This window comes from Vulpes lagopus, chromosome 5 (assembly GCF_018345385.1).
Source record: "Vulpes lagopus strain Blue_001 chromosome 5, ASM1834538v1, whole genome shotgun sequence".
NCBI lineage: Eukaryota > Metazoa > Chordata > Mammalia > Carnivora > Canidae > Vulpes > Vulpes lagopus.
In genome coordinates this window covers 125,267,865-125,280,801 of record NC_054828.1, presented here as the reverse complement: position 1 = coordinate 125,280,801, position 12,937 = coordinate 125,267,865, and the positions used below count along the sequence as shown (strand labels likewise).

The 12,937-nt window shown below is 49.4% G+C and overlaps 1 protein-coding gene across 3 annotated transcripts in view; it reads left to right on the top strand.

Annotated features, from left to right (window-relative positions):
• The window catches only part of LPIN1 (lipin 1), a 132,764-nt gene extending 120,030 nt beyond the window's left edge, over positions 1–12,734 (top strand). For all 3 annotated transcript variants that reach the window (XM_041756413.1, XM_041756415.1, XM_041756414.1), the window contains 4 exons: positions 1,423–1,575; positions 7,006–7,120; positions 8,088–8,191; positions 10,976–12,734. In XM_041756413.1, coding sequence (XP_041612347.1) covers positions 1,423–1,575; positions 7,006–7,120; positions 8,088–8,191; positions 10,976–11,135 — 532 coding nt within the window. In that variant the 3' untranslated portion in view covers positions 11,136–12,734. The remainder of the gene's footprint in view (positions 1–1,422; positions 1,576–7,005; positions 7,121–8,087; positions 8,192–10,975) is intronic.
• The last annotated feature ends 203 nt before the right edge of the window (positions 12,735–12,937 follow it).

The window sequence follows — 12,937 nt, the reverse complement described above, 5'->3', positions numbered from 1 at the left end:
AGCCGCAAGTAGAGGTCCCTGGCTTACCCCCACTTGGGCCCCACGTGGCTTCAAATCAGGGGGCCCCACAACCCCCTGTCAGGTTTAATAATTTGCTATAATAGCTCACAGAACTTAGGAAAACACTCTGGTTTATTCTAGAGAATACGAATGAACAGTCAGATGGAAAGGTACACAGGGCAGAGATGGAAAGGTCTTGCCTCCATGAGGTCCGGGCTGTTTAGGGTTTTTGTAGAGGTTCATTATGTAGGCATGATTGATTAAATCATTGGCATTGGTGATTGAATTCAATCTCCAGCCCCTCTACCTCTCCCAGAATTTGTGTGTCTCTGTGTGTGTGTGTGTGTGGGGGCAGTGGGGCTGAAAGTTCCAACCCTCTGATTGCAGGTTGGTTCCTATGGCAACCAGCCCCCCTCCTAGGATCATTAGTAAAAACCCAGGTGTGGAGGAAGGGGCTTGTTGCGAATAATAAATGACCTGTCACTCAGGAAATTCCAAGGGTTTGGAAGCTCCGTGCTGGGTTCCTGGGATCCGGGGATGAAGACCCCACGTATCTATTATATCACAACATACACCAGTTTGGATGTGGCATGTAGAGCTTTCGGGGAGGGTCCCCTGGGGAGCAAGGTGGGGAGAAGGACAGAGGCCCCAGGACCCCAGGCCTTGTGCCCTGGGAGACAGAGTGGGGGGACCTGTGTGGGAAGCAGCCCAGGAGATGGTGGGTCCCCAAGGCCGAGGGACGGAGGTGTCCCGAGGGAAAGGGTGGCCCCCCCCTCCTCGGTGCCAGGTGCTGCTGGGAAGTCTGTTCACACGAGAACTGTGGCATCGCAGGGACCTACGGGGCCAGCAAGGGAGGGGAGCAAGTGGGCTTGGAGCAGGTTGCCAAGGGTGAGATGTGCAGTCAATGCAGAGATGCGGCTCTTCGAAGGAGTTTTGCCGCCAAGGGAGCGGGGAGATGGGATTTGGTCTGCAGAGAGGGAAAACCTAAGAAGGGGGCTTTGGCCCTGGGGGCAGTGGTGGTTTTCGGAGGAGATGAGAGAGGGTGGAGTATATAGAACCTGCCTGTGGGAATCCTCCAGCCGAGGGGGCACTGATGGTGTGTGAAAGGGGGTGGGCGGCCGGTGGCAGTGGGGCCCTGTGCAGGGGCCGGGTGCAGGTAGGCTGGCCAGTTGGCCCAGAGCCTCAGTTTCTCGAGCAGTAGAGAGGAGGGAAAACACCCACGGAGCGAAGTTCCCACGAGGATCGAACCAAGTGAAGGAGGCGCATGTGCTTAGTAATAGGACAGTGAAACGCACTCAGGCTCTCAGTGCAAAAGAGTGTTTTCCAGAATGAGCCTTCTGCTGGGGAGGAAGCTTGGGGGGCCGTTCTGCGTGGAACACCGAGGTCGGGGGTTGTGACACGCCACTGCTCTGTCTCTTTCAGAAACGGCTATAAGTTCCTCTACTGCTCCGCACGGGCCATCGGGATGGCAGACATGACGAGGGGCTACCTGCACTGGGTGAACGAGCGGGGCACGGTGCTGCCCCAGGGGCCCCTGCTGCTCAGCCCCAGCAGTCTCTTCTCGGCCTTGCACAGGTAGGGCACCGCGCTGTGGGCCTTCCCTGGGAGAGCCTCTCCACGTCTCCTGCCCCCACGGCCCTGCTCCGCGGGAGGGCACCTGACAGTCACCCCGACATGCAGGTCTAGCTCTGTCTCCCCGGCCACCCCCTTCAGTAGCTCCTCACGACGTTTGGGGGCAAGTCCAGATTTGCTGGCTCCATTCACCTGACCCTTCCTGACCCCCCTCACCCCCTTTTGCACCCCTTAAAACCCAGTCATGCTGAGCTGTCCTCGTTTTCCAGAACCATCTTCTCCACTTCAAGCCTGTGCACCTGCTGTTCCCCTTTGTGGGCAGCTGCCCGGCCGCTGTCGCCAGGCCAGGTCTTAAGGCCTCCCTGAATCAACTTGCAATCCATCTAATCGGGGGCCTGGGCTGGGTAGAGTGGCCCCTCGACCAGCCCCCACCACCCGCCTGGCCCTTGGTCTCCCAGAAGACTTATTTCTGGGAGCTCTGGTCACACACTTGTTTTGTTTTAAAGATTTTATTTATTCATTTGAGAGAGAGAGAGAACAGGAGAGAAGGAGCATGAGCAGGGGTGGGGGAGGACAGACAGAGAAGCAGACTCCCGGCTGAGCGTGGAGCCTGACACGGGGCTCGATCCTAGGATCTGAGGTCATGACCTGAGTCGAAGGCAGACGCCTAACTGGCTGAACCACCCAGGCGCCCCCACAGGGTTTGTTTTACTGGTCCTCTACATCACCAGCCAATGTCTGAGTACCCTCCTCCCTTCACCATCACAGCCTCATTCAGGGAAGTCAACCCAAACTAAGTCTGGCCTCCTGGGGTGGGAGAGGCAGGGACTGGGCTTCCCTGTACCCCAAGGCCCAGGCTGCTCTCAGAGCATGGGCTGTCGTGGCTGTGCCAAGGGCTGGTTCTAAGGGTCACATAGTTGTGTCTTCAAGACCCAGCCAGGGGCTCTGGCAGGAAGCTGCTTGCTGCTGCTCACCATGCAGACAACGGAAAGATCCAGATGGGCCCAGAGCACCATGTTGGTTCCTCTTGGGTATTTCTCTCCAGCTCTGCGGGTACCTTTTCCATCGCTGCTTTGTTTTGTGTGATTTGTGACCTTTTCCTTGTAGTCAAAGATGTTTCACTGAAACTTAGACATTCTGGGGAGGAAATTCAGGCAAAACCTCTGGATGCCATAATGCATTTCAAGTCTTGAGAGCTGTCCTGACTATGTAGGCTTCAGTAGGATCCAGATGTTAATGAAATGGGGTCCCTGACCTAGGTCGACAGTGAGCAAGCTACTCATTATCATGTATTAGGTACTGAGGATTTGCAGGGGGAAGCAAAACATTGACATCACTGCTTTGATACGCTACCACTAATGATACGCTTAAGGTGATCTTTTTCATTTTTACCTTGTTTAAATCAAAAGTGATAGATATTTGGACAGTGAGGATTTATGAAACCAAACAAGGGAACCTCACAATGTGTGTTCCCTCCCAGGAGCTATGTATGTATGTACCCTCCCAGCCACAGCCGACAGCCTGGTCCTCCGAGCTCCGCATTCTAGCCGGAGCCGTTCTGCGTGTCAGCTGTCCCGCAGATTTTCTAGAATTGATGGGCAAGTCTGCCATGAGTCAGAGTGACCTTCCCTAGCAGGGTGCTTGCATTGGGTGCGCTTTTGAGCATCCTGCCTAGGTCCAAACTGGAAAGAAAGAAAATAAGCATAGTGAGGGGCGTGCAGCTGGCAGGTGGGGACGGGGAGCCCCAAGCTCTGATGCTGCTCGGCGACTGATTGGTGGTGTGACGAGCAGGTGGCTTCCCTCTCCCAAGTCTGTGTCCTCAGCTGCCAGATGGAAGGGTTTCATTAGATGATCTCAGGGGTCCCCTTTCAGCCCTGAAATGCTATGATCCTAGGAAATGTGTCTGAGAAGTTGAGGGAATCTGTGCCACACGCCTCTTCTTTTGGTTCGGGAGCTTCTTTTAAAGTAGAAATTGAGTGGCTTTTAAAAATGTTTATTTTATTTATTTATTTATTTATTTATTTATTTATTTATTTATTTTTTTATTAGAGTTCAATTTGCCAACATATAACACCCAGTGCTCATCCCGTCAAGTGCCCCCCTCAGTGCCTGTCACCCAGTCCCCCCGACCCCCGCCCACCTCCCCTTCTACCACCCCTTGTTCATTTCCCAGAGTTAGGAGTTTCTCATGTTCTGAGAAATTGAGTTTTTGTTACCTGCCCTATTTTGTTGTGGCGGCAGGGCTGTTCAGATCATCTTCATAAAGCTTCTGTTAAGTACGGCACACGTTCCTGGTACGTGTGGCTCAGTCTCCTGGTGTGGCACACGTTCCTGGTACGTGTGGCTCAGTCTCCTTATGAGTCCTGCAGGGTAGGGGGCGTCTCACCAATGACAAGCGATTCACCTTTGCTAGATCCCAAGACTGGGTTACTGGCCACTGTGAAATTCTAGAGTTTGGCAAGAACAGAGGCTGGCCTCTACCTCTGGGAAAGAAGAAACTTTCACAAGCAACCACATTTTCCCTTTGGGGTTTTCTGAGGCGCCCTAAACTCAAATAAATGACACATTGTTGTTTGTTGGAGTAACATTACCTCAAAGGTGAGTTGAGTGACCAGGGACCATATGCAGATTCAGATCACTGAAGACCTAGGCTGCGCAAGGGGCAATCTGGACTGCTCACCTGAGTACTTGTCAGCAGCCCTCACTGCTTCCTCTCGGGGTATCTTACTTGCTCCTTCGATGGGGCCATGGGGTCTGCTCTTACTGTGCACGACTTACCTGGTGTGTATGCATGCAGACATCCTCCCACCTGCCACACACTCGCACACTCATGCACATGTGCATGAGAGAGAGAGAGATTGAAACTGAAGCAGGAGGCTGAATTTGGATGGTTTCCCCTGAGCAGATTGAAGTTTGAGACTCATAATCACATAGTCACCCATAGGGTCCTAAGATACAGAATGTAAAAACCCTTTTAGTGTTAAGTTTAGGGAAGGTTCTGGAGTCCGCAGAAGTCTGTACAGAGCCGGGACTAGCCCTTGGGTCTTATGACACTCAGGTTGATACTCTACCCCCACCCCACCCCCATCATCCTCATCCTCACCCTCACCAGCATCATCTGAATTACATTTTGAGTAGGTGGAGAAGAATAGTTCTAAAATATATGCGAGGCATGAATGTTAACCAAATAGTGAACACCAGTGGGCCCCCCATCTGGTTACAGCCGAAGGACAGACCATTCCATGTGAAGTCCTAGTCACTCACATCCCTCCCCACTGAGTAGTCATGGCAGCCATTATCCCCGAATCTTGTGTGAATCATTCCCTAGTTTTCTAAACAGTTTCATCACCTATATTTGGGGTCCTAGGCTAATTGTGCACATGTGTGAACTTGGTGTAACTGTCATATTTTCTTCTGGAGCTTGCTTTTTTTCACTCAGCATTACGCTCCCATGATCGTTGAGTAGAGCTGTAACTCGCTGCTCTTACTTCCCTATGGTATCCTGTTGTAGGATTACCACAGTTTATCCATCCTACTGCCGAGGGATACTTGGTTCATTTCCGGTATTTTACCAATAAAAGCAGTGCTGCTCGTATGTGTGTGCGCTGGGTGCTCCAAGGTAAACAATCAGGATTGGAAATGCTGGCCATGGCGTTTGCACATATTCAGCATTACGAGGTCATTCTGAACTGTTTTCCAAAGTAATTGAACCAATTTATGCACCAACAGTGAATATGAGCACTCCACTTGCTCTGCTTTCTTGCCACCACGTTTTTAGCCATTTACATTTTTGCTAGTCTGATGGGTGTGAAATGTCTCTCTCCGTACGTTTATTGGCCATTTGGGCTTCATCCTCTGCAAAGTGCCTGTTCAAGTGTTTTCCCAATTTTCTTTTTGATTTGTTAAGTGTGTGTTATAGATTCTATATACGGAGCCTTTGTTATGAGTCCTGCAAAGAGCCTTCCCCGGTTTATGGCTTGTGATGAACATAAATCCTTAGTTTCACGTACTTGAACATATCATTTTGCCCGTCGTTTGTGCTGCTTGTCTATTAAACAGGGCTTCCCTGACTGTGGGCATGACGATAGGTTCTGAAGGTGTTACCCTTCAGGTTTAGAGATGTAGTCCACCAGGAATTGATTTTTGCATATTGAGTGCAGGAGAGGCCCATTTTCTTTCTTTTCTTTTCTTTTCTTTTTTTGGTTTTCCTACTAGGGATGTTCAGATGTCCCAGCATCATTTACTGAAACGATTGCCTGTTTCCTCCTGCTTTGAATCGTCATCATGCTCGTAAATCAAGTGTCCATAAATGTGTGGTTTGGTTTCTGGCTTTTGCTCTTGTGTGTGACTGTGACGATCGAGGTTTATAAAAATATACGGACAAAATCCCTGTCCAGAGGTTGATTGAAATTACAGTGAACCTGGAGAACAGTTTAGGGAGAGTCAGTATCTCCTTGTAATATTGAATCCTCCCATTCACTTATATGGTGTATTTTTTCATTTATTTAGGTCTTTCCTAATCTATTTCACTGAAGTTTATCATTTTATCCATGAAAGCCTATTAGGTTTATTCCTGGACATTTGAGATTTTAAATTTCTGTTCACATAATTATATTCCTGCCTGTTTGTTTCTTCTGATGCATGAAAGTACAATTGATTTTTGTACATTATTTTTTTCTGTACACTGATTTTATAGCCAGCAGTCTTATCGATCTCTTACTAGTGATGATAATTCATCTGTAGATTTTCTTTTCTTTTTTTTAATGTAGTTTTTTGTGGATAGCGACAGTTTCTTTTCCTTCCTTTCCAATCTTCATTCTCAACTGTTTTCCTTCCGTCACCGTCCGAGGGAGGACCTATGGCATAGTGTTAAAGCCACCTGTTGTTTCACTGTAAGGGGGCATTTGCTATGGATTTGGAGTATTCCCTGCTATTCCAGGTTTAAGATTTTTCATCTTGATTAGCTATTGAATTGTATCAAATGCCCTGGCTGTATCTATTGATATGGTATGTTTTCTCTTCCTTTAATTTGTAAATGTGTTAACACTGCATTAATTGGTTTAAAGTATTGAATGACTCTTACATTCCTGGAGTGAAGCTTGTGCTTTGCTGCCGTTTGTATATGCATATTTATCTAGGATGTTGGCTCCTGACATTCAGGAATGAGATTGGCCCACACTTTGCTCAAGCTTTTCTTCTTTCGGTTTTCTTTCTGAGGTTATGCTAGGCTCATAAAATGAGTTTGGAGAGGGCTTCTCTTCTCCTACATCCAGAATTCCTTGTTCCTTGGATGACTGGTGGAGGTCTTTTGTAAAATCACCTGTCCTTAGCGTTTTCTTTGTGGGAAGACTTGAAAGTGTGGATTCAGCCTCTGTGAACTTGAAAATAGTTTGATGCTAATGAAGCTGATCTATTATTTATTTGTTTTAACAGAGAAGTGATTGAGAAGAAGCCAGAGAAGTTTAAAGTCCAGTGTTTGACAGACATCAAAAACCTGTTTTTCCCAAATACAGAACCCTTTTATGCTGCTTTTGGAAACCGACCGGCTGTAAGTAGTAGATCGGGTATATGAGGGCTCTTGGGATTACTGCCTTTTCTCCCAGGAGTCATCTGAAAGCTGGGTCTGGGCTCCATGTGGAGCCGGATTCCCATCCCACTAGAAATAGCTGTAAGGAGACTCTCAGTAATTTCATGGCTTCTAGCTTGCTTGCTTGCTTGATTTATTTATTTATGATTTTATTTATTCATTCATGACAGACACAGAGAGAGAGGCAGAGACACAGGCAGAGAGAGAAGCAGGCTCCATGCAGGGAGCCCGATGTGGGACTCCAGGACCGTGTCCTGGGCCGAAGGCAGGTGCTAATAAACCATTGAGCTCTACCCAGGGATCCCCTCTAGCTTTCTTTAAAGATGGCCTAGTGGCTTTTAGTCTAAAGCTTTGGAATGTGGGACTAGAAACTTCAAATTCCAAATCACGTGCTCAAATTAGTAGAACAAGAACATAGAATTAGGATTAGACCCTTTCTCCCAGAATAGAGCCACAAAGCCAAGCCTTAACACAACAGTGAATTTGAGATTGCAAGTTTTAAGAGCACTGTTGCATATGGTAAAGGAAGTGCTTTGAGATTTTATGTGCTCTACCCAAATTTGCCAGAGAGTTTAGCCTTCTGGATAATATAGTTGGGCACTAACTTCCCAGTAAGAAAATTCCCCTTTTGAAACCCCTGCCTGAGAAAATGGGTCAGAGAATAGCCTTAAGGGCTGTAAGAATTGCAGGGGATGTGGTAGGTTGTTTACTCATTAGCTCAGCTCTTGAACAGATGAACGAATGGAGGCCCCAAGGGGAAAACTGATTTAATAATTTCACATCCAGAGATACTTTTTCTCTGCAGTATTTGGAAGTAGAGTTCTGGTTAATGAAAAGTTTATAATATTTCATCAAATCTGGAATACCACCTATTTGTGTTTACAGTGCACTCTTTTTTTTTTCCTAATTTATACTTTCCCAAATACAGGATGTGTATTCATATAAGCAAGTAGGAGTGTCTTTGAACAGAATATTTACTGTCAATCCCAAAGGAGAACTTGTCCAGGAACACGCAAAGACCAACATCTCCTCGTGAGTAGCATGCGCGTGTTGCGGGAGTGCTGTGTCATTACATTGTGGCTGCAGCCTCAGTCTTGGAATGATGCTTTACAGTTTACAGTGCGCCTTTTTATCCTTTGTTGCTTGTGTTTTAATCCTTAATTCCTACAAAGAGGTAGTACATTTTAACTCTTGGCATTTGGTCCGAAACTTAATTTTTGGACAACCTGTATTAAATCAGGTCCCCTCCAGGTCAACAATTTAAGTTAGTGGTGAGGTTCTGCTCCTGAGTGGAATTGAATGAATTTCAAAACTACTGGTTTAGATTTGCCAGGTTAGGACTGAAAGCCTAGCGTACAAATTGGAAATGCAACCACGTTGAAATACCCTGTGAGGCTGTATTTACAGACGAGAAGCTGTGTGTCTTCACACACTGACCTGCTCTAATGCTCTCACCAGAAATTGTCAGAATTCCTCTCATACTTGTGGTCCAGCAGAGTCTCCCCGGGGCAGTGGGCTGAATTGGGCTCCTGTTTGTAATGAGGCATCCTGGCTGGCTGTGGACTCTCCCTTGCCTTCGATATGTTTCTCTCTGGGTTCTTAGAGTCAAGAGCACCTCCTCAGGCCATGTATTGGTGAGCTTTGCCCACCGGGCGACACCCAGCAGAGGGGTGCCTCCTACTGCACCGTCTGTGCAGACTTAGAAGAGGTTCCCCCTAGAGCACGTTTTCACGTCCCAAGATGGTCCTTAGGCCCAGTCAAGCTTAATGTGGCCTAAATGGGGGCAGCTGTAGGCTAGGGGGAGCCCAGCCCTTGCCTCCCATTCATGCCTTTTCCTAAGCAGTTCTCCAGATAGGCGGGGAGGGCGAGGGGGATGCAGCCGGGAGCCTCCTCCGTGCTTCAGGACAGGAGGCAGCGCCAGGCTGGCCCCCGACTGGCAGAGCAGCAGTGCGGACGACGCCTCCCTTGTCCCGGCCACAGCTTCTCCTGGCCCACACGGTAGACTCCGAGTGGCCCTGACAGCATCAGGGTCCCCTCTCTCCCAGCGCAGCACCCTGCTATGTGAAGGGGTCTCCTGGTCTGGAGAAGGTCTAGGAGGGGTCTTTCCAGGGTCACAAGGAACTGAGGAGACCCTGCTGAGAAATGGCAGCAGCCCAGTGGCAGGCCTGTCACAGGGGACGCGGCAGGAGGGACCCAGCCCCGACGGGGGTTTGTCCCGGAGGCCTGTGAGGTCATCCCACTGGCTCGGGCTCTGAGGTTCAGGAGCCGCCGTGCCCGCACCTCGGCTTGGTGCGGACCTCAGTGCAAAGGACCTTTGCACATCATCCTCTCACGTCGGGCGGGGACACCCGGCCCGCCTGCCCCTGGAGAGCGCACACTGTCCCTGGCACCGGATGTGGGGTGGTCATTTGGGATCCTGGGATGCTGTGTCTGAGAAACCAGATGGTCTGGGGCCTGCGGCGGCCGGGGAGCTGTTTGCTCTCACAGTCCAGCACGCACAGCACTCGACAGTTTGGATCCGGGGCCTGCGCGAGCTGCTCCCCACGGGACGGGCTGCCTGCCGCAGCTGCAGCAATAGGTCATAAAGCCAGGAGGTATTTTAAAAATTTGTTTTAATTTCCAGGAAGAGTGTAATTCTTGCTTGTTAGGGGAGATTTTCCCCATTCTGTGCAAGCACGATGTTCCTCATGAGCCCGTTGGGGTCCTTTATTAAATACACACCCTCATCCTTAGTTAATAAGTTATTTGATGCCTCAGAACATGCTAATTCCTGGAGTTTGTTTCGAAAGCGCTTCTTGGGTTTTAGCAAATTGGAACTGGAGAGGGGACCCCGTGACCGTCAGGGAGGACCCTGGGGACGTGCGGAGAGGCCTGGGCTTGTCAGAATTTCTGGATGGAGGCGCCCGGAGGTCTGGAGATGCATTTTCAATACAGCGGCTTTCTTTTTGTAGTGTTGGCCAAAGAGACTAACACACGTCTTGGGGATGCAGGGAAGATGGATCCCAAGGGGGAATATTGCAGGATCGTTGGGAAACACTGATCTAGTCCAACTCCATCTTCCGTAAAGGTGACGGCCGAGGCCCAGAGAGGGCAAGACACTTGCTCGAGGTGACACAGCGAACTTGGTGGGAGTGGATCCCACGTCTCTTGTCCCTCACGCTGGTGAAGGCTTTCCCCCTACGGCTAATAGTTAGCGAGGGCTGATGTTAATAATGTACGCTGAGTGCATTCACCGAGCACCGAATGTGCTCATTTTACTGTCGCATATGTTATTTTATTTCACTCTCACGTGGACACGGGGGCAGTTCTCTTTTCCTTTACCGTTGAAGAGATTGTGGCTTAGAAGGGATGAAGCCATTTGCCCGAGGTCACTCAGCCGGTAACAGCAGAGCTGAAGGTCAAGTCTGCGTCCCCTTACCCCGGGCCCAGGGCCATTTCCTTGCACAGCGGAGCAGTCTCTGATGCTCCAGACTCGTACTTTATCTGTGGTTCTTCCCCGCAGGCTCGGACGTGAGCTCCGAGGCGGGCAGCTGTCACCGCCACGCTGATTTCGTCCTGTCCCCCGGCTCCCACTTGTCCCTCTTCTGTCCTTCGTGCCAATCAGGTTCCACCCGCTTCACCCGTGGGGCTTCTCTGACTCCTGCTTGGCACACTTGTTGGTTTCTCACTAATAAGTGAGGAATTGTTCTAGAACCAGCGCCACTGTGTGAAGCCAGTGGATCTGTCCCAGGTCCCAGGCACAGCAGGGTCCCTGGTGGGCATTGCGCTTGCCCGGGTGTCACTCTGAGGTCATGACGTTGTCCGTTCTCCTTCCAGGTATGTGAGACTCTGCGAAGTGGTGGACCACGTTTTCCCATTGCTAAAAAGAAGCCATTCTTCGGACTTCCCCTGCTCAGATACTTTCAGTAATTTCACCTTTTGGAGAGAGCCACTGCCACCTTTTGAAAACCAGGATGTTCATTCTGCCTCAGCGTAAAATGTTGCAAGCAGCCTCCTGACGTCATGTGAAGACCAAGCACCCCCCATTAAAGGATAGGTTTGGGAGCCACGGAGCAGGAGCTCCAGAGCCTGACATGCAGTCATTTGCTAAAGAGCAGAGAAATTTGGGGCTTTTCTGTCCCCATGCCCTGGGGGCTTGACCTTTCTAAGTGAAATATGAAGGGTGGACTTTATAGGCGAGAATTGGGTGCATTCAGAGCGGGAAGGTACCCCTCGGTCGTGGCCTAAAGGCGGTCGCCCCGCTGCCCTGACCTGTCTGCTCTCAGGGTTCCTTACTGGTCCTGTGCATCATGGTGGGCCACTGAAACCGAAGCAGAGGTGGCTGCCTGGGGGTCCCCGCTGACGACAGTTCAGCCGAGGGACACCAGACACGCAGGACTTTGGTAGAGTAGGGGCACATTTCCACCTGTGGAGGTGGGTGCCCCCTGTTCCGCACATGGGTGGGGGCCTAGGGTCCCGAGACCTGCCTCTGCAGGGTCTCCACCCTCACTGTGCTGGCTCGGCCTGGGGGTCCCCTGTGGCATCTGCCGATGGGTCTGATGGTTAGGCCCTAAGTTCGTTAATTCCTCTGGTTAAAGATGACCTACGTAGTTGGTACATCTCCCCTCCCATTGTTGTGGCCCAAGGCTGGAGTATTTATGCCTTAATGCATCTGGGGCAGACGTTTTATTTAGAATGTGCTTTGTCCGGCTCTGCAATGCCTTAAGTTCAGATTATAGTAAACACTCGTAGGGCAGTATTTCGAATCCGCCCGACACTCTCCAGCCCCTCTCCAGAGAGCTGGTGCTCTAAACGCGGATTCGCATGGAGCTCACACCAAACGGTAATGATGTCGACTTCTGTGGGGAGCTCTCAAACCAGGTGGTTTTGCAAAAATCGTTTCAAGAAGCTATGTCCTTTGTAGATACGCTTATTTATTACTTTACTCTGATTGGGTTACTGTTACAAGCTTTTTAGCCATAGTCTTTCTATTAGAGCTGTCATTATGCATTAAAAAGATAAAGATGTTAAACTATCCAAAGAGCCTTATTCTGTGTATCTCACAGACTGACCCTCTTTCGGAGTGTATGGGTAATACTTCTTATTTTCCTTTGCTTTTCCCACCGAAATTAAGGGCAGGTGGATAAATAAGAATTCGAGTGACATTCTTTTAAGTGGGCAGAAGATGATTCCTTTACTTGTTTATAAAATTGGCTTCTGGAGAGGACAGTTTGAAAAGTGAAAGAATTATTTTGGTAAAAGATTTTGCTTTACTTTTTGAAGTATTATTTTTTTAAAGAGTGTTTTACTCCAATGATTGAAACGCTTTCCTATTTAAATCGCATTGTGTTAGTGTCAGAACCTGCGACAGTTGAATGAAATTTTACTCTTTCTGTGAAAGAAAATCCAGAGGTGTTGCCTTCATTGTAGCCGGTGGGCTCTGTTAGCAAGGGGGGCCTCTCCGGAATGGTGCGTCTGGCCATTCGAAGGGCAAACACACGTGTGTCGTCGATCACAGATTTGCCTAGAAACGTGAACACGCATGTGCAGATTCCCTTTGGGAGGCATTAAAAAATAAAAAATAGTTCTGCCTTAACTACTCTGGGCTTGTTCTTTAGTGATCTTTAGTTAATTCCGTCGTGCGAGTATTTCGGGGTGCCCTTAAGGTCATGCACCTGCAGAGGCGGACACCGTTTGTCCCCCGCACTGGGGAGGATTCGGCTTTGAGGATGGTTAGGGTATCCCATGTCGTGCCATCCCTCGGAGCCTTCATCAGGCCGCTCACGTGCGACCCTGCAT